The sequence below is a fragment of the Dermacentor silvarum genome, chromosome 1 (genome assembly GCF_013339745.2).
Source record: "Dermacentor silvarum isolate Dsil-2018 chromosome 1, BIME_Dsil_1.4, whole genome shotgun sequence".
Taxonomy (NCBI): Eukaryota; Metazoa; Arthropoda; class Arachnida; order Ixodida; family Ixodidae; genus Dermacentor; species Dermacentor silvarum.
Window position 1 is genome coordinate 14,175,712 of NC_051154.1, and position 22,789 is coordinate 14,198,500.

The 22,789-nt window shown below is 45.7% G+C and overlaps 1 protein-coding gene and 1 non-coding gene across 4 annotated transcripts in view; both read left to right on the forward strand.

The window, feature by feature from the left end:
• The window catches only part of LOC119457096 (coagulation factor IX-like), a 131,769-nt gene that overhangs the window by 65,144 nt on the left and 43,836 nt on the right, over positions 1 to 22,789 (forward strand). For 2 of the 3 annotated variants that reach the window (XM_049665105.1, XM_037718924.2), the window contains exon 2: positions 22,327 to 22,354. The exons of the other annotated variant lie outside the window; for it this stretch is intronic. In XM_049665105.1, the coding sequence (XP_049521062.1) occupies positions 22,327 to 22,354 (28 nt within the window). The remainder of the gene's footprint in view (positions 1 to 22,326; positions 22,355 to 22,789) is intronic. 3 annotated transcript variants of the gene reach the window in all.
• On the forward strand, positions 21,962 to 22,145 carry LOC119437780 (U2 spliceosomal RNA). The gene has a single exon (XR_005189536.1). It is a non-coding gene; the product is annotated as a U2 spliceosomal RNA (small nuclear RNA).

Genomic DNA, 22,789 nt, shown 5'->3' on the forward strand with positions numbered 1-22,789 from the left:
CCGGTGACGAGTCTAAGATAAATTCTTTCTGCTAATGTGTACGCTATCCGAGAAGACAAATTAATCATAATCAACGGCGTGAGACAGAAATATGATAAGAACCCACCCGTATCACTGCGAGCAAGCCCACCAATCGAGGGGCCAAGGTCACTATCATGACGTCACGGAAAGGCGGTGTTCGCGCTGCTGATTGGCCCTCATGTAGACAACTGGTGTGGAAACATGCAATCACGTTAGTACCACAAGACGACTGAAAAAACCCCACGTTTGAACACCAAACTCGCCCCCCCCCCCCCACACACACACCCATAATATATATATATATATATATATATATATATATATATTCAATCACTTCACGCAACTTCGCTTTCCTGACAGCAGACAAATTCAGAGGAAGCCTCGCATGTTCAAGATGCCTGTCATCCTGAGAAGTAAAGGAGCCCACCTGCTGTACTCGTACATTCTAAGTTTGCTCCGTTCTAATGAATAAATCCATAGCATAATAACGTACGCACCATCTAACATACACCAAGTCCAAGGGCCCAGTGGAGACAGGCCGTACTAAATAAAAAGCTCCGCACAACGCAGCGGGTCTTAAAGACGAACGCAGTAATTCGATTCATCGACGGCATGCTTATGTCCACTCGCATGCCGTGCACGGAACTGAAGCTCTCCACTGTTCGATGCCGATGAAAAATGGGCGGCCGGAAGCCTGCGCGGCCAGCGAAAGCAGGCATGAATCGAAACGACATACGCACACAAAAGAACTCACACGGCCAGCACGGAAATCAAGGCTAGGAAATCAAGAGTCTCTGGACTGGTTCGTTACGGCGAAGACCAACAATGACTGCGAAATCAAGGGCACGCACTGGATTACACCACATTACACCGCAATTCAGAGGCCCCTAGCCTTTTGCAGTTGCCAAGAAATGTGCTGAAACGCCGTGGGATGGTTTTGTGCCGGCGGCTTCGCTCACTCTTTGCTCGTGGCCTGCGAAACATTGCTCGCTCCGATACGCTGTTCGCGCTGGCGAGGGACAACCCCTGTAGTTTCACTGAGAAAAAGCCTACAGCAATGGCTGGACTTGTAGGTGGTCTATGCGGTGCTCATGATGGTAGCAGCACCTTAGGCCGTCATTCATGCTTCTTTTTTCGTCCTGTTTTATGACTAAAGGTTGCAGTCACAATGCTAAGCAAAACTGCGCCCAACAGGGCCAGCATTCACAGAAAAGTTTTTACACGTTAAGACTATTTGCAAGAGCAGAATCGAGCCATGCAGTCGTAACGCTGGACATGCTATTAGCGAAGGCGGCCGGCAAATGGCAAACAGTTACGAACGAATAGCTTTGGAGAATATCTACAGCCTATCTGTTATGCATACCATTGGCTATCTATGACTACTGGGTATCTGAGAGAGGTACAGTATTTTCACATAGGTGGCTCCGCGTAGAAGCGTAAAGACGCGTTTGCATACAACCCTAACTGTGTGGGGCCTCGTGCTTTTATGCCCTGTGGCCGCAGTTTTTTTACGGCTTCATATCAAATACTTACCCATTTACTTGCCGCCACACTATAGTGTGTTTTTATGCTATAACATAACATAAAAGTATTTTATGTGATACATTTATATGTTATGATTATCAGAATTTTATGTTATAACATACGAACACGATGTTACAATATTTGTTGCACTCGGACAAAATAAAGAGGACATGGAAAGTACAGCTCCTTTCGCTACTATACTCAGTTGCCTAAAAAGATCCATTGAAGCAATTTACTATCGAATGACGCAGATACCGTGGGCCTATTAACAATGGGCAGCAATTTCGCTGATATACTGTCCGCAACTGCACGTTAAATGGGCTGCCGGCGGCCCTGTCACAATGGACTACTAGCAAATCTTCGGAAACATGTTCTCAACGAGCGCCGAACAACATGTTGGTCAATTGTTGCCCAACAGACATGTGATAACAAAAATAAAATAACAAAATGCGTGTTGGACAAGTGGTGAATTGTAGCGCGGATATACACAACGACAACAAAGACGAGACGACAGACGAGCGCTGTAATAGCGCTCGTCTGTCGTCTCCTCTTTGATGTCGTTGTGTATATCTGCGCTACAATTCACTACTGTGCCATATACCAACAAGCCCAAACAGCCACATGGCCAACACTCTCTGCGGCTATTTCATCGTTCTCCCTAGTTCTTCTCACCTGAAAATAACCACGCGACGGCTTTGCTATGGAAGCAAGAGTGAGATCACGGCAATCAGCAACTTGTCGGATCCTATAAGGTAACCCCCCGTGTGCCGTGCTAACAGTAAGCAAGCGGTATCGCCTGTTCATATGGCTTCACGTGCCTCATACTTTTGTATTGAGAACAGAGCACAAACCTTTCACCGATAGGCCCAAACGCGTTAGCTAGCGTAGTCTTTTTCATCGAATGATGGCAGCGGATGACGACCCACGTGAAGAGATATTCCTTTATAATCGATATCATACCGCCTTCCTTATCGGGCGATGTATACCATGCTTCTTGAAGACAATCGCAAATGTAGCGTTCGCACAGTTCGCCGCGCTAACGTATATGCAGAGATGTGACTGCGGCGCGATTCAGCATGCGACCGCCCTCATTAGCGTTTGAAAATTAGCAATGTACGCTACATGCACCATGATGAAATTAAAGGTGCTTTTACGTCTTCGTGGCACGTGCCATGAAATATGCCACACCCACAATAAAGCACAATAATCCAAACGAGGCATCATAAGGTGTGCGATGGAAATAAAAGAACTCGGCCACACGTGTGGTCCAGCGCTGTTATGAATTTTTGTGGCCGAGGCTGTCACACTGGGCAACATCGCAGCAGTTGCCTACGTGGTGTTGTGCATTGTGACGGGATGTTCGGTAACACAGAGTTGACCAACACATTCTGTTGGGAAATATGTTCTCCAGAGTGAATATGCCCTAAGGATTTCCTACCAATTTTAGATATAACCATTCTCTTTAGTCGCAGTTTTCACTTTCCTTTCCGACTGATATCGTCGTTTTAGTATAGTTAGCGTGCCTCATAATCAGAACTGGTTTTGGCACGTAGAACCGCAGAAAGAAGAAAAAGAAGCAGTATAGTTAATCATGTGACCTACGATGCGCACTTCGATGCGAAATACTCGGTTCAGAATCCGTGCAGGCTCTGAGCTCGGCTTACAAAGAGCTCTTATGCTAGAATTGTCTCTTAAGAGAAAATTTCAGCCAATCCTGATGCTGGACATATCATTGGCAAATGGCCAATGGCAAAGAGCACTTACGAACGAAGCGCTTTGGGAATTCGGCTCCAGATTATCAGATTTTTTTTTCTGCGAATATCATGCAGCGAAAGCATTTGCCGTTGGAAATACTACATGCTGGCTGATATGTGGGTTGAAGCTTCAAAAAGAAACGCATTTACTCGGATGAAAGGCTCTAGGAAAAGCGAATTATTCCTGGTTGATTTGGCGGGTATTTCATGTGACCAGTAGATAACAGAAGTCAGTGTTCCTTGACCAATGCATGAGTCAAAAATCTCAGCAGGCCATAATCCGAATATCTTAAAGACTACTGTATATTAAATTCTTGAATAAACTACGAATGAAGCAACAAGAAACGTTCGGTGCTTATATGAGGTATCGGATATAGGCCGTTTCCATAACTTTGGATGAGTGTCAAAGTGTATTGACATCTGATGTAAGTGACAACAATTACAATGTAAAAATAGTTGAACTTTCCGGTCGTAAAAAAAAGGAACACATCGATGGGGATCGCTTTTATTTACCTGTCAAGCGCTAAGTGCGGATGAGGAAAAGCGGTACAGTGCCATTCATTATACGTACGCACCAAGCTCTCGAGAATGTTTCATTTCCGCGCAGATGCCAATAATCCTTTATTTTTCTTATTCACTTTGGTCTTACACTGTAAAAGAGCACACGATCTGCTATTAATAAATTTTAAATGAGCGCTAACTTGTGCTGGTTGATACAGGACTATAGCTAAACAGAGCGCATGGTACAGTCCAAACGGATTGAACGGACGAAGACGGGCCATAGTGGGAATAAGCAACTTAGCAAAAACAAGCTTGCGGGAAGTGTGGCCGCTCGGCCGCCGCGAGTGCTGTTGCGCAACAAAGGGCGCGGTAGACCAGAACGCCAGAGGAGTTCCACCCTCGAATATGATCAACCGACAATACGTGACGGAAGACAGAAAGAAGCGGAGGTAAAGGCGACCAAGCCCTCTTGATCGACGGTCCACATATTATAATGAGTGTGTCTGTCCAAGCGAGCCAGCGGTTGCCTTTTCCCGCATGGTCAGACAGTCAAAGAGAAGGGACGAACCTAGTGCGTAATAGTGGCATTCTATGATCCGTCGTGTCGTAATTATACGAACGCTCTGTGCCTCAAGTTTTATCTTTGCGCCATTAGTGCTGCGCTTAACCTTCGACAGCTTCGCGCTTTCGCATGCGAATTAAAATCTTTGGTGAGGAGTTTAAGTGGGGACTGGTTAGCGCATTGTCTGATGGCATTTCGAAGTGTCACCATTTCTCTTTTTTTTTTCTTTTTTTTTCTGCCTCAAACTATTGCGTTACTTATCGCAAGTGTCATGCGGCACTGGTTTGGACTCTGATCAGTATTTGGTGTCTCGCGCGCACACGCATTCACACTCATTGCCACCAATGTCAATTAACCGCCAGCTTGTCGCCTTGCCCATGAAATAAAGCATTCTTGGAGTAGGGGGGTTAGCGAACCTAGCGTTCCTCCTCAGGATGACTACGCTCATGGCTGGGTGAGAAAACAGAGAAGTCACTTTTGTTCGCACTGGTGACTTGTGGGCTTGGAGAAACAAAGCGAAGCTGCCATGGTGTTCATCTCGGCCTGCAGCACAAAGGGGCGATAGAATACTTGAAGTGACAGGGCCGACTAAACAAAGCCCCTGCTCCAGAGCTTGATCTTCTCACAAAGGTCAGCATTGTTGTGTTGCTCCACAGCGAAAAACAACCAAAACAGTGTCAGGACCTCCAATGCGCATGCGCACGCTCGCACGCAGGCGCGCACGTCACAAACACTCATACACACCAATTTTCTCATTTACTCGCTCGTACGCTCATTCCCGCTTGAGCACTTTCATCCAGCAATCGTTCGCCGAAAATACCTTAATTGTCGAGGAACTGCTCGTTCCTCGACAGGCTTTACTTTAGGTGGAAGTAAGACTTGCCACAACGCAAGGTGCAATCTCTCCAATGCTATTCACTGCATGCTTAGAAGAAGTATTCAAGCTCTTAGACTGGGAAGGCATGTAGGAGTGAGGATCAACGGCGAATATCTCAGCAACCTTCGGTTTGCAGATGACATTGTCCTATTCAGCAAGAATGGAGACGAATTACAGCAAATGATTGAGGACCTTAATCGAGAAAGTGTAAGAATTGGGTTGAAGATGAATATGCAGAAGACAAAGATAATGTTCAATAGCCTGGCAAGGGAACAAGAATTCAGTATCGCCAGTCAGCCTCTAGAGTCTGTAAAGGAGTACGTTTATCTAGGTCAATTACTCACAGGGGACTCCGATCATGAGGAGGAAATTTACAGAAGAATAAACTTGGGTTGGAGTGCATACGGCAGGCATTGCCAAATCCTGACTGGAAGCTTACCACTGTCGTTGAAAAGAAAAGTGTACAATCATTGCATTCTACCGGTGCTAACATATGCGGCAGAAACTTGGAAGTTAACAAAGAAACTCGAGAACAAATTAAGGACAGCACAAAGAGCGATGGAACGAAAAATCTTACTAGTAACGTTAAGAGACAGGAAGAGAGCGGTTTGGATCAGAGAACAAACGGGGATAACCAATATTCTAGTTGACATTAAGCGGAAGAAATGCATCTGGGCAGGCCATGCATGTAATGCGTAGGATGGATAAGCGGCGGACCATTAGAGTTACAGAATGAATACCAAATGAAGGGAAGCGCAGTCGAGGACGGCGGAAAACTAGGTGGGGTGATGAAGTTAAGAAATTTGCAGGCGCAAGTTGTAATCAGCTAGCACAAGACAGGGGTAATTGGAGATCACAGGGAGAGGCCTTCGTGTTGCAGTGAAGATAAATATAGGATGATGATGATGAAGACTTGCTGAGAGTCGCCAATCATAGCAACAACCTTGTGCAGAGGGCATGCATAAATTTTGATTAACTTGAGTTGCGATTATTCGCTGAAAACGCTCATCAACGTGCATGAATGTAGAACAAGGTTGCCAAAAACAAATATTTTAAAAATAATCCAAACTTCGCCAAATTTAAGGTTTCTTCTTGTTTTAGGGCTAAACATTTTACTCAGATTTTCTGGATATTCTTGTATTCTAAAGTTACAAATGAAGAAAAGACGTTCACTGGAACGTTAAAGGGCTGCCGTCGCAAGCAAATCAGGGCACAAACTTTTAGGTGATTTGTAAGGTATTAGAGTAGGTCAGGGAGCCGCTGCCTGAGATTGTCATGTTTCGAGTGTCCATTCTAGTTTCAATTGAACTGTAGATTATTCTTTTTTCGAAGGTACAGTGCAATCGATATGAAGGGAGACAGAGAAAACGATAAGAGAAAGGCGGTGATCGAAGTAAACTAGGAGTGAACCCGGTATGCCACCCTGCACAGGTTAAAGGGGAAAGAAAAAGAAAACATCAAGAGCTGGGGCGAAGGTCAAGTCTTGATGCAACAATGTAGTCGATGACGTAATGAAAATTCCTGGCGCTGTGTCACAGGCGGACGTTTCGCCCGGTTGCCTTCAGCAGGAATCTGTGCCTTAAAATCTTGTCCAACGAAAAACCAAGGGGTTGTCTCGTAGGTACTCGAGAGGAAAGTAATTAATGTTATATCGCACGGACAAGTGTGGCAAATGTCTGTTTAATATTTATACATTCGCTTCTGCACTGCAATAGAGTATGCCCCTACGCAGAGTATAATTCCCCACAATTAAAAAAAGGAAAGAAATGCGCTTAAGCTGAGTGGATGGAGGTAGGCAAAATAGAATGTGCTGTACAGGACAAAGTACATAGAAGACCGGCCCCTCCCTACTGCTGACTTTTGTGAAAACAAAAAAAAAAGCAAAGAAGACAAAAAACAAAAACATTTTTGAGGTTAGCAACACAGCTGAAATTGTCATACCTACGCCGGTGTTTACTTTCCAAACAGGTCATTGAGCGTGAGCCCATTTGGTCAATCACATCAACGAAACCGTCATTTACAAAATTTTGCTTGGCCACTCACCTTGGTGTGACATCACTTCTAGCAGCAGGAACAGAAACACTTCCGGCAACATCTGTACCCCTGTGCCAAGCTGCGTGGGGTGAACGCCTAAAACAGGTTGCAGTTTGAACAACTGCGACCGCTAGTAGCAGCCAAGCGCAGTCATTTTCCCAAATCCGTACACGTGCGGAACAGATGCGGCGAGCCCGGTGGCCGCCGGACGATAAGAAGAAAAGTAATCCAATTAAGTGGCGGTTAATCGTTTTGGTTTAATGAATGTTTGAGGTGGCTACGTAACACTAGGGTGGAAGCACAGTACTAGCGGTGGTGCAAGATACTTTCTTTACTAAGAGCCGTCTTTTAAAACATCGCCCGCTATTATAATTGTCCAACAGTTGTTACGAACGGAATAACCCGGGCGCACCGATGGCTGATACGCCTTGGAGCTTCATTCGTCAGCGACAGGCAAACATTCGGCAGTTACTGTAAATCCAATTGGAGCTGACTATTCTGTGACAGTTATCCTGATATACTTCCACTTCAAGATTCTTTTCTGGCGCGTAAACAACGAGACGGAAGAATGCACGATATTTTCCGAGTGAGGTACTTCAGGCATTACTAATTAAAAATTGGGACCCATAGTGCGATTCAGAGTTTGGAGCGTGATAACGTCAGCAGAAAACGTACCGCGTGTCGCATTGCTTTTGATTCATGTCTGTGCGCTCATGTCTGCACACTTGCTTGTCTTTTGGCCACTAATGGCTCAACAGTGGGTCAAGACACCCACCACGCGTATTGGGCGCACAAAAAAAAAAAAAGTAAGCGTAAGACGGTGTCATCATCGTATGAGAATAGATCGTGCGCGAAAACGAAAATGCCGGTCGCGCTTTTCTTTTTTCTCTCTTCTCTCGTTTTATTCCGTCCTGGTAATTACTCAAAATGCGACTGTGTTGAATGCACTGGGCTAAGGCTCGCAGTGTGTTTTTCCTTCTATATTTAGGCGAAAATGCGATACTAAGGCAACCTCCCTTCCTTTCATTCCTCACTTTGGTATATTTATATCCTCTTTGTTCATAATTAGTTAATTTTCCTTGGAAGCCTGGAGAAGTCATATTGTCCATTTTTTTATCAATGAAGTACCTCTTTCTTGAAGAGCCAAAGCGTTAGTCTTGGCAGGGCCGCCTGAGCTTCTGCTGTCAGTAACGAAAGAACGAGTAAAATGGTCAATGAATGCATCAGTACCAGGTGCATAAATAGAGCAGAAATGTCACTCAGAACATGAAAACCTCCACCGTAACAACGCACAAGCGCTGTTAAACAGATACTGCGTGCTCAGGCCGCGCTGCGGCGCGCTGACCGCACACTACAAACGACGCGAACCGACGAAGAATTCGACACCAGTCTGCCACGCAGAGCGACCGCAGGGTTACCCTCACTGAAACGCGCAGACAAGGACAGCAGTTCACTCAGAGCATGAAAAGATCCCCCGCATTCTGCACTGCGATAGCTTGCGCTAGTCATGACGTCAGTGAAAGGGGCCAACGCACACAGCGGCTGTGGCGCTGATGTCACCGGCACCAGCTGCCTCATGCACACCGCAGTGGCGGAAAGCCAATTGCGGAAACTTCCGCTATAAACTTTTGCACCTGCAGTGAACGCGCAGCTACAACCTTTTCCGGCCTTACACATGCTGCGCACTCTGCATCCGTGCGCTACCTCCTCTCTCTACCCACCCCCTCCGCGAACGTATCCTATATCGCCACGTCTGCTATCCTTATTTTACGGCGCCCTAACGCGCTAAAACGACGCACCTTGTATTTGAAATCCACCTTTTCTCTACCTTGTAGTCCAAAAACTATAAAATTTTCTTGTATACGATAGGAATATGGGCCCATATTGCATGTTTTGCATGATTAGACATGGCACGCAAGAGGTTTCAGAAAATTTGACACGAACCAGTGTGAACACCAAGTAATTTGTTATCGCAAGTAAAATTTAGCGTGATTACACATCTCGCAGCTACATACGACACAGAAAATGGCTTCATACAAGAGGCTTCGAAAACCAGTGCAAAATCTAAGTATGACTATGATATCACAAGTAAAAGGGCATGCCTTCGTTTGACTTGAGCACTAATGACCGTTTTCCGTGGTGAATAGAGTTCATGTACCAAACCGTACCATCAGCAACATTTTAAGATAAGGCATCACCTCCCCCCCCCCCCCCTTTTTTTTTTGCGCTAGCATTTACCTAAGTGATGTTACAGGTGACAGGAGTCACGTCTTATGATTGGGAAGGGCAAAGTCAGGCTGATGGCCTGTGCTAATTCATTTGGTTACAACTTGCTTCTTTTCGCTGGGGCCACCAGCAAAGTATGACGTGTCAGGATAGCGCAGAACTCTCCGCCGAAACAGATCAAAGCAAAATGTGGCAGCAGCTGATGTGTTCGATATACAGTACGCTTGCACACAGCCACTTTCACACAATGCTGACGCCGCTTCCACACTGGGCGGTGCCACGACAGCTGCGGAGACGACCACTCAAACAAAAGAGCACATGTCAACGTCACTTGCTTCTCTCCGCAACCCACAGCTCTAACACAATATGGCCATGATCTATACCATGACACCATGCTCAAAGAAATTGACAGAAGCGCGTAACAAGGGTAAAATATGTGCTGCCTTCTACTAACAACCTACGAGTTCGCGAGTTTCGCATGCCGTGGTCTACCTTAGCGTGTTCGGTCGGTTTCCAGTTACTATATTGTTAGACAGTGTATAATATGGTCACAAATAGAAAGCAGTAGCAGCAGGTGATGGGCAAGGAGGCGAAGCGAGAATGTTACTATAGTAAGGCTGCGTTCGAAACGAATAAATGCGCTTTAGCTGAAACGCCCATTTACAAACCATATCCACTACAAGCACCGCGTGAGCCGTAACAACGAGTCTATTGACTGACAGAAGTCACGTGCCGTGTCGTGTGACGCATAAAATCGACATAATTTTTCATATACAACCAATTTGGCCACGTGACGCGATTACCACGTGACTAAGTCACCTGTACACACAGACACACCATCAACATCTGTTGGTCTTGATAACGTAGCGAAAGCGCACTCGTATCTTCTGGGATGCTTGTTTGACTCCCCACTAAATCATTTTCTTTATCATTAAATTACATGTCTTAATTTAAAATGGAGGCATTCCACAGGAGGAGTAGCGGTGCCTCGCGATTGAGGAATGTCGGAAACACCCCGCCCTCACCTCGGCGTTGGGAGCAGGAGAGTGAGCAGTGTGAGGAAGAGCACCGCCACTTGTTCGGAGGAGGAATGAGAAGTAGGGTGGACAGGAGCTGCGCTGATTGATTCGAACGCCAGGTCGATGCTTTCAAGAACGCTAGCGCCGTGCCGTAGGAAAGTTCAGTCCGAGGCAGACGCTATAGCAGCATTGAAAACGACACGATGTTATAGCCAGACTGACGCCGATGCCGCCGACCGAGCGACCGGGACTTCCGAGCAATTGGCGCCGCGTTTACCGCGTTATTAAACACATAAAGCTCCAAATACGACTCTGTATTAACCATCCGAGCATCTAGGAATTCTCATATCGCCGGAGTGCGTCATGCCCGTATAGCCCAGCGTTCCAGTGCAACATGAGGAACCCCAAATTGTATTTACGTCAGTTACCAAATTATATTCTGCGAAACTTAATAGCACACCTTCGAGACAATGCGGCATACCGTTTAAGCCAATCCCCGTGTCTGTTGTAACTGAATTGTTTATTCGCAGTTTTTTCCTCGTGCTTTGTGCGTGTGCGCGCGTGTGTGTGTGTGTGTGTGTGTGTGTGTGTGTGTGTGTGTGTGTGTGTGTGTGTGTGTGTGTGTGTGTGTGTGTGTGTGTGTGTGTGTGTGTGTGGTGTGTGTGTGTGTGTGTGTGTGTGTGTGTGTGTGTGTGTGTGTGTGTGTGTGTGTGTGTGTGTGTGTGTGTGTGTGTGTGTGTGTGTGTGTATGTGTGTGTGTGTGTGTGTGCGCGTGTGTGTGTATCTATCTATCCCTTTAGGCTTGAAAGAGCCTTCTAGATAGTGTTGTACCGTTGAGGTCACGTCCTGTAGTAATCTGGCCTAAGAGAATTGCTGTCATCGTCGTCTGTAATGAAGCAGTGCTTGTGCGAAATACGGACCGTGGTACAATGTAGTATACGAGCTAGGATGCCTTTCGCTCCGTTGTATTCATTTCTTATCATCAGCCACTCCCGACCGGCCGATGCTGCTCATAACGCAAACGGAGCACTGCTCGTACGACTGAATAAGCACGGAAAAGAAAGTAATCGGAATAAAATAGTTACGTTATCCCGGCCCTATTGTGACCGTTATCCCGGTCAACAACATCGATCGGGGGCTCCAAATTACGCTACATCCATCACCGCCCTGAAATGCCAATCCCAGCAACATTCCCGCGGAGCTGGGTGCCGTTAGCATGGTTTAGGGGGAATTAGATATTGATTTATTTACCAAGTCTGGTTAATTTTGCGATAAGTTGATAGTAGGGGGTGGGGGGTATGCCACATCCACTGGCTACCACTTTCCAAACAACGATTCCTGATGGCCTCAACCTTTCTTACGTGGTGCGCTTTAGATGTTGGTGAGCCATATTGCATTTGCCAGACGATATCCCAAAAGCTTTTACGCAAGAGGACCGGTATCTGCGCGTCGTACACGTGGCAAGTCACAAATGCAGAATGTGGCTTAAAATGTAAGAATAATCAATTCAATTACTGAACTTACATCTGAGCTCTTATTGACGATCGTCGCACAACTTGCAATGTTTACCGCTGCCAGCTGTGAATTTCGGTCAGCAAACGATCTTCTGAGTGCACCACCTCCCGTGTCAAGTAATGCAGCTTTATCACATACTCCTATTAAAAAGAAAAGCTCTCAGAAAAAAAAAAAGAAAACTCGAACTATTTCAGTTTTGGTGTCATTATCGAAACATCCGTTTTGATGCCGCAGCAACGTCGATCGCTTCAGTTATTACTGATGAATGGAAACGTAAACTTTACTGCGGAAGGTTCACTGCTCGCAGTTAGAGGTACGTGCAAAGCGAACGTTGAGAGGTCAAGTTGATAATCGCCCAACGTGACTGGAAGTTAATAAACAGTGCGATTCCTGGAAACGGCCGTGCGACGCCGCAGTCCCACTTTGTGATGCAACAGGTGTCTGACGCGAGCGGCCGCCGCGCGTGCCTCATCGTCACAGCCGACAAAGCTGATTTCCCGGCGTCAAGGAAGAAATTGCCGTTGCCGAGCACGTTCCGAGTAACAGCCATACTCAGCGCCTCCACTTGTATCAAGCACTGATTAAGCTGCACCACCTCACAACATTGTGAACCATCATTCACACACACACACACACACACACACACACACACACACACACACACACACACACACACACACACACACACACACACACACACACACACACACACACACACACACACACACACACACACACACACACACACACACACACACACCACACACACACACACACACACATATATATATATATATATATATATATATATATATATATACGCAACGGAAACAATAGTATACTAGTGCCGGCATACTACAGTGTAGCCCTCTCAAAGTGTATTTAGTATATGTTCTTTTAGTCAACCGAGGCGATGACTGCACGACTGGCCTTCGCTGAGCACTTGTCAAACGCCCCCCCCCCCCCCCCCCCCCCCCCCCTGCGTTACCACTCTACCGTTACCGTTTCCGCCTTGCTAACAGCTATACCTGCACAAACGCGGCGCGGTGTGGATAGTGCTGGGTTATTCGATGTGGCGGACATTAATAGCACGAGAAATCGAAACACATATCCAACTAATTAACAAAAATTCACTAATGAACTTCTTAGTTAATTACTTTACGACAAATATTGCAATTTACGAATTGTAGCCGGTGAGCTTGTCAGCTGTACCCACTTGGAATGACTTTCCAGAATGACACCAGTTTGGAGATATGCGCCATCAAACTCGCCGTATAAATGCATGTTGTTTCACGTACCTTTTTAACAAAACGCTCTTTTATGCATTGAAGCACAAAAGTAACTGGAACGCCCATGAATTTCGTCCCACACTTTGTGAAATAGTATCTCGAAACAATTAATTTCAAGTGGATGCGTCTTGCAAGCTCACCGGCTACAATTCGTAAATTGCAATATGTGTCGTAAGTTCATTAACTGAGAAGTTCAGTAGTCAATTTATGTTAATTGGTTGAATATATGTTTCTATTTCTCATGCTACTAATGTCCGCCTCTTTGAATCACCCAGCTCAACGATAAGAATCATGCCACCTGCCACAGGCGATCTTTAAAAATTCCGTAAATCTTAATTTTGAACACCCGGTATCTACACACAACACAATGAGACTGCACACAACTATATAAAACCGTGTAATGCATAAACTATCTAAATGTATCATAATTACAAAAAGCACAACTCATATTAATAAAATGGTGCTGAAACCACTGGCGATGATTGTCAGTGTAAGCGAACAGCCGAACGCTTCTGGAAGGCTATTCGCCTTATCAAAGGAATCATGCGCTTGAAGACGTATATTGGTTGCCGTTGTTTCATTGCGTAATTGCGTAGATAACAGAGCCGTCAACCACGGCCCTATAACGTAAAACAATTCCAATATGTTTTTACTCCAATCGCCAGACAAAAAATTTATGTAACCGCCGACGCAAGCATCGGTCGGTGACCCGCAAGGTTGCATGCTTGAAGCGCCCAATCAAACGATCTCCTCGTTTATAGGTCACTTTTGTTTGTTTTCGAAGCGCATAGGATTGCCTACGACAGATTTCTCTTATCTAATTGGCGGACAAAAGGCGAGGAGCACACAGAAGTGGAGAAGGTTTTGAAGGGGCAGAGCAGTGAAAGTAGTTAACCGGACGAGGAGGTTGGTGCCAGCGTCTGGGATTAGCCTGCGTCCCCTTGCTTAGATTGTTGTGGCTGATAAAAAATCGCGGCGGCGTGCAACGGAAGGTTAACAATCCTCAAAGCGGATCCTCAAAGAAGAAGAGTTGGCAGACCGATGTCTTATACGTTCTGGCAGACCGATGTCTTATAGTTTTTCTCGACATATTAATGCGTCCTTAATGCGTGCACGTCAATTTGACGTGGTGAGTTTTCGCGGTTTTGTGGCATCACGAGGCGTCACGTGGCTGAAAAGTGAAGTGGGCGCATCCCGAAAACTTTTGACCAATAGCGAAGGGCTAATGGTGAACAAGGTGTGAAATCATAAATACTGTAATTATTTTTCTTTTGTTCGGTCTAATGATGCATAATCAGTGTGAACACGTCATACCAGATGGGGAGTTTTCGCGGTTTTTGTGAAGTTGCGTGACAGACAGACGAAGCGAGGGTAGCCTGAAAAACATTTGACCAATCGTGGAGGGCTGATTGCACAAATGAAATAGAAACAGTTTGGAATAGCTTTACGTTATTGCACTCCTCGTCTGCACCCGCCATCGGGGGGAAAGGGCGGCGGAGAGGACTGCCCTTTCCGAGCGATCGACCACAGATCTGAACTTTTAGACATCCCAGAACTCTTGCGCGACAGCACGTGCCTGCAAGCCCGGCTAGTCGCTTACACGCACAACTCTCCCACGCACAGATCTCTTTGACTGGCCAACGATTAAAATGCAAACAATTGGTCTTAGTATAGCACCCAGTGTGGCACCTATGACGTGCGATTCGGCGCGTGGTCAGATGTCAGTAAGTGCCTTTTCGCACTAACTGTTCTCGTGTGGGGGCATTCCGGTCGTGAATTGCACATGTTTGCCGAGGGGTAGTGCTAGTGGCGAGTTCCATGTCTGATGTATGGTCGAAGCGGTTTTTACAAAGATATGCCCACGTATAGAGGTGTAGCGAGGTAGCCCCAGACATATACTATACCCGTAACGTTCGAGCGTGAGCGCTAACTGGGGTACGTACAGCAGAGGTTTTGATAACGAGAACTGGCTCCATGTCTCGCCTATTAGTCGCCACTAATGCTCCCATGCACCACGGGTTGAATAGAAGATTCACGTAAGGATTATCGGCAAACCACGGGCGAGTTCTTATTCCTCGGCGACGTACACACAGCTGAATTTTTTTGCTCATTGGCTGGCGGGACACCCAGTACTCGCAGCACTGTAGCATCGCACGCATTTAGTGACTCTGATTTCATACTTAGTTAGGGGAGGTCGCTTTTTTTAGTGCAGATCCAGTTGCAAATCGCTTGACGTATAACAATTATATTCCGGCTTAATTACAGGTGTCCCGGGAAAGTGAGCGACATGGGAATCATTGCCACTGACACAGATGGTGGTTCTATACGTATACCTGCTACATGCATAAGCCGCGTTTGCGGCCGCAGTGGCACGGAGCCAAATAGCGCGCATTCCCCGTCGAGAGGACCACGCACACCCATCCGTGATTGAGATTCCGTCCGCGCAGCAGGTTCCCCCGGCATTTAAGGCTTCCTAAGAACCGTTATCGGGGCAACGCTAATTAACTGTTCTTGTTGTACGTACGCCGAGTACCGTACGCATGCATTAGGTCTCTGATCTTGAGCAGGCACGGTGCAATCTCATCTCTTCCGTTTCGCGCAAAGAACGTCGACGTAGCGACGTGAGACGCATAGAAATAGGACGAGATGAGATTTCTCACTACGATCGCTGTACTTCCTGCATTCGGATTGTCAGCATGCTAACAGAACGGTGGTGGCCAAATGGAGTCCCTATAACATTCGTTGCTTTCAGATGCTGATTTGCATGTACTCAGAACAAATCGAACCGCCAAGGTGAGCTTTGAAATAGAGCTGCGAATTCCAAGAAAAATTTTGAGAGTTAACGACATCCACATTCGGTATCAAGCGTTATTTTTGGGTGTAGATCATGGGAATCACGGGTATACCTTCCTAGCAATCGACGGTGTCGATGAGGTTGCTCGAACTCATATGTGTTGTGCTCCTTCATACTCTTCGTGTTTTCAGTAATAGAGCGAGCAATATTCTGCGAACAAAATCAGTTTATGTAACAAAAAATAGATGACAGGCTTGGCAAACTATGGACAAGTTGGAAAGTAAGCTATCAGCACTACAGTACAACGACGAAGATGGGAAAATAAGTAAGAAAGAAGTTATGCAGATCCCCCAACGCAAGATATTGAAATATATGTGAAGCGGGTAATTAAATCAATGCGATGCGAACAGTTGTGTATGTTTTATCGTATCTCTCGTGCAATGCTCATAAGCAGTTCTCACGTACAGCACAGATCACAACTTTATTTTCATGCCCTGTTTGTGTTCATCCACTACACACTGTTCACAAGCTACGGCAACTTGCAAACACCAAGTCAGGAGGATGCACACCTTGTAACGTCCACGCAGCGACGTCATGAGGGTCATGCTTGATCTCTGTCGAGGGAAAGACTGGTGAGGAGAGGTGTATGAAGAGATAAGTACGACATATGCGTAAATTTATTTAAGGCTTGCGTTACAGTGGCACCTTCTCGGGGACTGGTCAAGAATGGCCACATAACCAGTAGCACATACCTAGTGACCCAAGAATGGGGTAGGCCATAGGTATAAGGTGTTTACGACATTTAAAGAAGCCGTCCAAAATCACGCGCTATTCCAATAACCCTTCATAGACGAGTGTCGCCTACAGGCAACGTACCAGAAAGATTTTTTTCTTCCCGAGTTTTGGTACCGAGCATGAAGTTTCTCGCTGGATGTATTCGGCCACCACTGAATTACATACAGCAGGCGTTATCTGTTGGTTTAGAGCAGGAAAACTGGACGAGGAGGGAAAAGGAAGTTTGGCACGCGACTCACTTTGTTTTGAAAGCATGGCCAGAGGAGACAGATCGATGCAGTGCCGGATTAAGAAATTTCGGGGCCCGGGGCTACCTGCATCATTGGGGCCCTAATGACGACGATGACGATTATGACGACTGGTTTAAGACGCTGAATTTCTAGAAGCCCACGTGTTACGTTTGCTGATTAGTGATAAAATATACATAATCTGCCTTATACATAATAAAATATACACAATCTTAACTAATTTCTTGGCGTGATTTCTATTGTTATTTAACCGTTATTATCTGACGTGCACGTCCTTCTGGCGATTCTGTCGCGTCTGCAAGTGATTATACTGCTTGTTGCTACTGTTAGAGATTGTAATCTGAAGCTTTATTATTGCGATAGCAATTATATGGACACTCCAAAGCGGATTTCTGCCGTCGGCGTCGCCGTCGCCGTCGCCGTGAGGTTCCGTATGACGTCAACGGCGAAGAAATCGTCGCCGCGCTCTGGACGCTGTATGGGCGAGTGAAAGCGCGCGAGGGACGCGCGCTTTCACGGGGAGCGAACGCACGTCGGAGAGCAAACGCGCGTTCTGCGCCGTGCTCCCTGAAAGGCTGCAGAATTAGGCGTCTCTTTCATCCTTTACAATCACCGTATATAGAGAGCAAACGCCACTTCTTCCGTCGTGCGAAAGGCCGTGCGGGGACAGGAGGGAGGGAGGGGAGGCGACGTCTAGCTGCGGCACCAAATGCGTATTTATATAAAAACATTGCGAGGCTAGAAGGTGGGTAAGATTTCCGACGCTGCTCAACGAGTGTCCCAGTCTGATCTCGTCGAAAACCTCCGAGCCGCCCCCAGGGGCACCGGCAACAGTCACCAACGCCGCGCGCGTTCGGTGCGAACGCTGGCAAAACGCCGACGGCGTCGACAACAGTTCTGCGCGTTGCTGGTGCTGCTGCATGTCCAAGTTTATACAGCTGATAAAACTACTATCTTTACTCCGTATTCTACTAATCTCTACTAATTTGCTATCGCAATTGATGCTTCGCCTTTCAGGTGAAACTTCGACAATTTTTTGTTCTTTACACAATTTAGAATTGTTTGTACGGTAAAGGCATATCTTACGTTGTTTTGGTGCCATGCTCAGAGTTATGTTTCGCCGAAACGCCCTGTACCGAAAAGACCGAAGCCCAGCTCGAGGCTTTCGCCGGAAGGAACGCTCCGGCTGTCAAGAAGTTGCTCCGGCCGTCGGTTTTCGATGACAACATGGGCAGCAAGCCAGCTAAGGAACTTTCTTTTTTTTTTTCAAATGGTCGAGCGGGGCCCCTGAAAGTTGGGGGCCCGGGGCTGCAGTCCCCAGAGCCCCCGCCTTAATCCGGCACTGAATTGATGCCAATCGAGCCCGGCCCTCCGGGGTGAAAGACGAGCACGCTTCCCCAACGCCACGGTGGCTCCAAGGTTCTGGCTGACTAAACGTGTGCCTAGCGCGTGCGTGATTGCACATGTCACGTCGCAGCCATCTGGCTGACTAAAGGTTTCACCCAAGGAACTATAATGCTTCCGCATTCCCACACATAAACAGTCTAAAGTGTCTCTGCCGAATTTTTACATTCCCTGCTTTCTGTTAGTGCTAAGCGCATTTTAATAGATGAACAACGTGGCTTTTTTCTCGGGGCGCTCCACAGCAACGAACGTGGTCACATTTATGACCCATTCTTCTAGTGTGGTACATGGTAGGGGCCCATTAGACGCTCATTACTTTGACCTAAGTAAAGCATTTGATGTAGTTTGGTACGTGCTCCTCATTACAAAGCCCACGCAGATGAACATACCTTCTTCCGTCACTGCCCTGGTATCTAATTACCTAAGCAATAGATCGTGCTTCGTTGGCATTAATGGACAGAGTTCTGTAATGTATGAGGTCACTAGCGGAGTTCCTTGAGGATCTGTTCTTGGCCCTCTTCTCTTCCTACTGTACATAAATGACGTTTCGTCAGCAATTCATCACTCTTCATTCCTTATATATGCTGACGACCTAAAGCTACTTAACACTGTCAACAGTGTTCACTACTGCACCGACCTCCAAAAAGACATTTTTTCGCTCTCAAACTGATGCAGAAACAATAAGCAACTCTTAAATGCTTCTAAAGATATCGTATTAAAACACACTATGTGCAATTTCCATAAACCCTTCGGGATGCTCCACTGCCCAGGTTCGATGAAATAAAAGATCTGGGTGTATATTTCGACAAAACTCCAAGCTTCTCTTCACACGCCATATATGCGAAACAACGTGTCCTTCGCGCTCTTGGAATTGTTCGTCGTATATCCCACGACTTCCACTTCCCTGTTACCTTTCTGAAATTGTATTCTACTGTGCGCCTTCAACTACCGCAGTATGCCTCTGTAGTTTGGTGTGGAACGTGCACATCTAATTCTATCTTCATTGAACGCGTCCAGAATAAAGTGATATCTATTTTCAAGCACCGCTTTTGCCGTTCTGGTGACCATATGTCCAGCCCACACAAACATACCTGAACTTACACCGCTAAAATCAAGAAATATTAAATCAGACCTTCCGTTCCTCTGTAAGGTGGTCCATGGCATTATACATTGTCCGATGCTTCTTGATCATGTGCGACTTTCCGTGCAGCAAAAGCATAAGGCAGCATTCCGCGTTTTCTGCGCGGCCTTGTGGCATTTAAGACTGTCCTATAGCTCGACTCCAAAAAACATGTAATAAGTATTCTGCCCGTATTAACATATTTCATAGTTCATTTCCTGTGTTTTAGGTTTAACTAGATAATCATGTTGTATAATTAACTCCCTTTTACACCCGTATCCTCGTTTTCTGTTTCCCTATCTGTTTCTCGACCTCACGTGTACCAAATTTGTCTTCTGTGTACATTTTGTCGCACGTATTACTTATTAAGTGCACCAGTACGAAGGCTCCGCAGCTCTTCCTGGGCATTATAATAAACATTTGATTATTATTATTATTATTGCTATTATTATTCAAGATTCCGCGCATGATCACCAGAGAACATAGACATGTCCATGTTCCTGCCTGTCATCACCAACACTCAACTGTTCAAAAACTACAGAGTCTTTATAACGCTTATTTTATTGAACTTGATAGTTTTCAAAACTAGCTGTCATCGTTCTTTTCCAAGCGTTGCCTTGTTGTGTCACAGTTTCATGCATTGTCCCACTGCCTGTCTCCTCCTTTTTCTTTTGTATTTACCTTGCGCTTTGTTGTAGGTACACTCTTTTCACAATTGTTCTTCATATTTATTGTTTTTTAATTATATTCTCCTGGCGTTTTTCGTTTTGTTTTTGTTTTTAATGAATGCGTGCGCCAGCACTCAGACCTTACGGTTGTTCCTGGGTACGTTAAATAAGCATAACTGATTGATTATTGGTGTTATTATTATTATTATTATTATTATTATTATTATTATTATTATTATTATTATTATTATTAGTAGTAGTAGTAGTAGTAGTAGTAGTAGTAGTAGTAGTAGTAGTAGTAGTAGTAGTAGTAGTAGTAGTAGTAGTAAAAGTTTTTTACAATTGCGTGATCGTACAAGCAGCTCAAAAATTCGGATAGAATGTGTGTATACACCTGCGAGTTTTGCCACACGGAACACGAAAACGCAGTGATGGCAAAGGTGCATCAAAGTCCAGCGTACCCGTGCACAACTCGGCGTTTTTAAAAAGCTTATGTGGCGCCCAAGGCTCCAATCGGACAAATACGCCAGTCCGAGATCTGTCAAAATACAAATGCATGCAGCTGTAAAACCACCGGCGCCAGTTATACCTGTCATATACAATCAATAAGAATAAAATTTTGTACGTTTTAAATGAAGTTGTTAATCTAAAGAGTAAATGAAACGCCCCGGTGCAAACTCAAGACGAAATTGGATGATGCCGTAGTAGCGAACCAGAACACAGTGAAATCTGCGAACTTTTTTTTGTTATTTTTATGGTGTATCACACTGAGCACTCCTGGTGCTAGAATAATAACGTGTTACACATGTAAGCGAAAATTCAAACTGCACTCGATCTCGACACCAAGGCTCTGTACACGATACACCCGCCGTGCTTTATCGCCAGAAAAATAGTGAGAGACATCATTGAAGTCTTCTTCATGCTCACTTGAAGTTCATTTGCCACGCACCACTGCTCGACAGTCAGGCATGCAACAGACAGGCATGCTTTCAACCTTTCTGAACAGTTTTAGGTCGTCAGCAAACTATAACGCCGCAGTGTTGAAACAAATATTCTTTTAATTAATTATCAAATTAGACATTGTGATTTCTCTCGAAAGCAATGTCAGCCTCACTGCAAAGCTAAAATTGCGATAGCTATCACAGGCAATTTCAAACATTTGGTGCACTTATCTAAAGAAAAACTTCAGTGCCATTCCACTCTGTGAAGGTGAATGACCAGCAAAGCTGTGTATATGGGGAGTGACCGTTGCTCCGGTGAAACGTTCCAAGTTTGCGGGATCGGAGCCACATGGACGGTTCGCATTTCTTTCCGCCTCGCGGTCCTGGCGGGCAGCACGCTTACGCTTGGAGTCCGCGGCCCGCTCATAGTCGGTGGCATCTTTCCGCCGCCGCCGCGCCCATTCCCTTTTCTGTTCACGCCGTCGTTCTTGGTAGGCACGCTGTTCTTCTTCAGACCGTACAACACGCGGCTTACCCATTTGACAGTCAGAGCAGAACTGAGGAAAGGAGCCTACGTAGAGCATGACGCCAGGAGACAGAAGACACTCAGATTGGTAGGCACTATAGTTTGAATACGCGGGAGGGCGTACACGTGTATGGTGCGAACGTAGACATGGACGACGCGAGTCAAAATGTAGTATCTGTTCTTATCAGCTTAATATCTGATACGGGCTGTATTTGGACCCAAGATATTAAACTTATTTTTGCAAGTTGGCGGAGTGCTTGAAGCCTGCTTCACCTCCGCTGCGGGTCGGCCCGGTATTGCATTATCTTCGGGATCGGCCCACGGTTTTTGGTCTACGGATATCGATCCGCTGGAAATTAGCCATATACAGCTACGCAGTAAAAGACTGTAAACGACATAGCAAACGGAAATCCGCAAGCCATTTGTGAAAGCTCACCGGTTCGCAAATGCGCGAAGATAAAACAGTGCTTCCTAATTATGACTTTTTGTTTTGTTTTCTGTTTTGCAGTTCTGGAATCAATACAAAGATGACCAACGTAAGTGAATATCACTCGGCATTCATTCATATTGCGCAAACATTAGCAGAAGCTTGTAAGTGTTGAGCAGCAGTAACCCATCTAGGTTAATATACCTCGGGAGGCCTTGTATATTCAAAGGGTCTTCTAATACTGGGTGTTCTTGCGAAGGCTCCCAAGAATTTTAGAAATGTACTGTGGCAGATAGTACAATTCTCGTTCTTGAGCTGGTAATTGACTAATTATGAAAATTTCACCAATTCAGCTTTATCTAAATCGGCGCATATCACAATTTACGAAATGTAGCCGGCGCCATTACAAAGCCTATCTACTTGGAATCAATTTAGAGGACAACACCAATTTCGAGATATGCACCGCCAAATGTGGGGTAAAAATGCGTGTTCCACATAAAAAAGACGCCGTTTTATGCATTGAAGCACGAAGATAACTGGAACG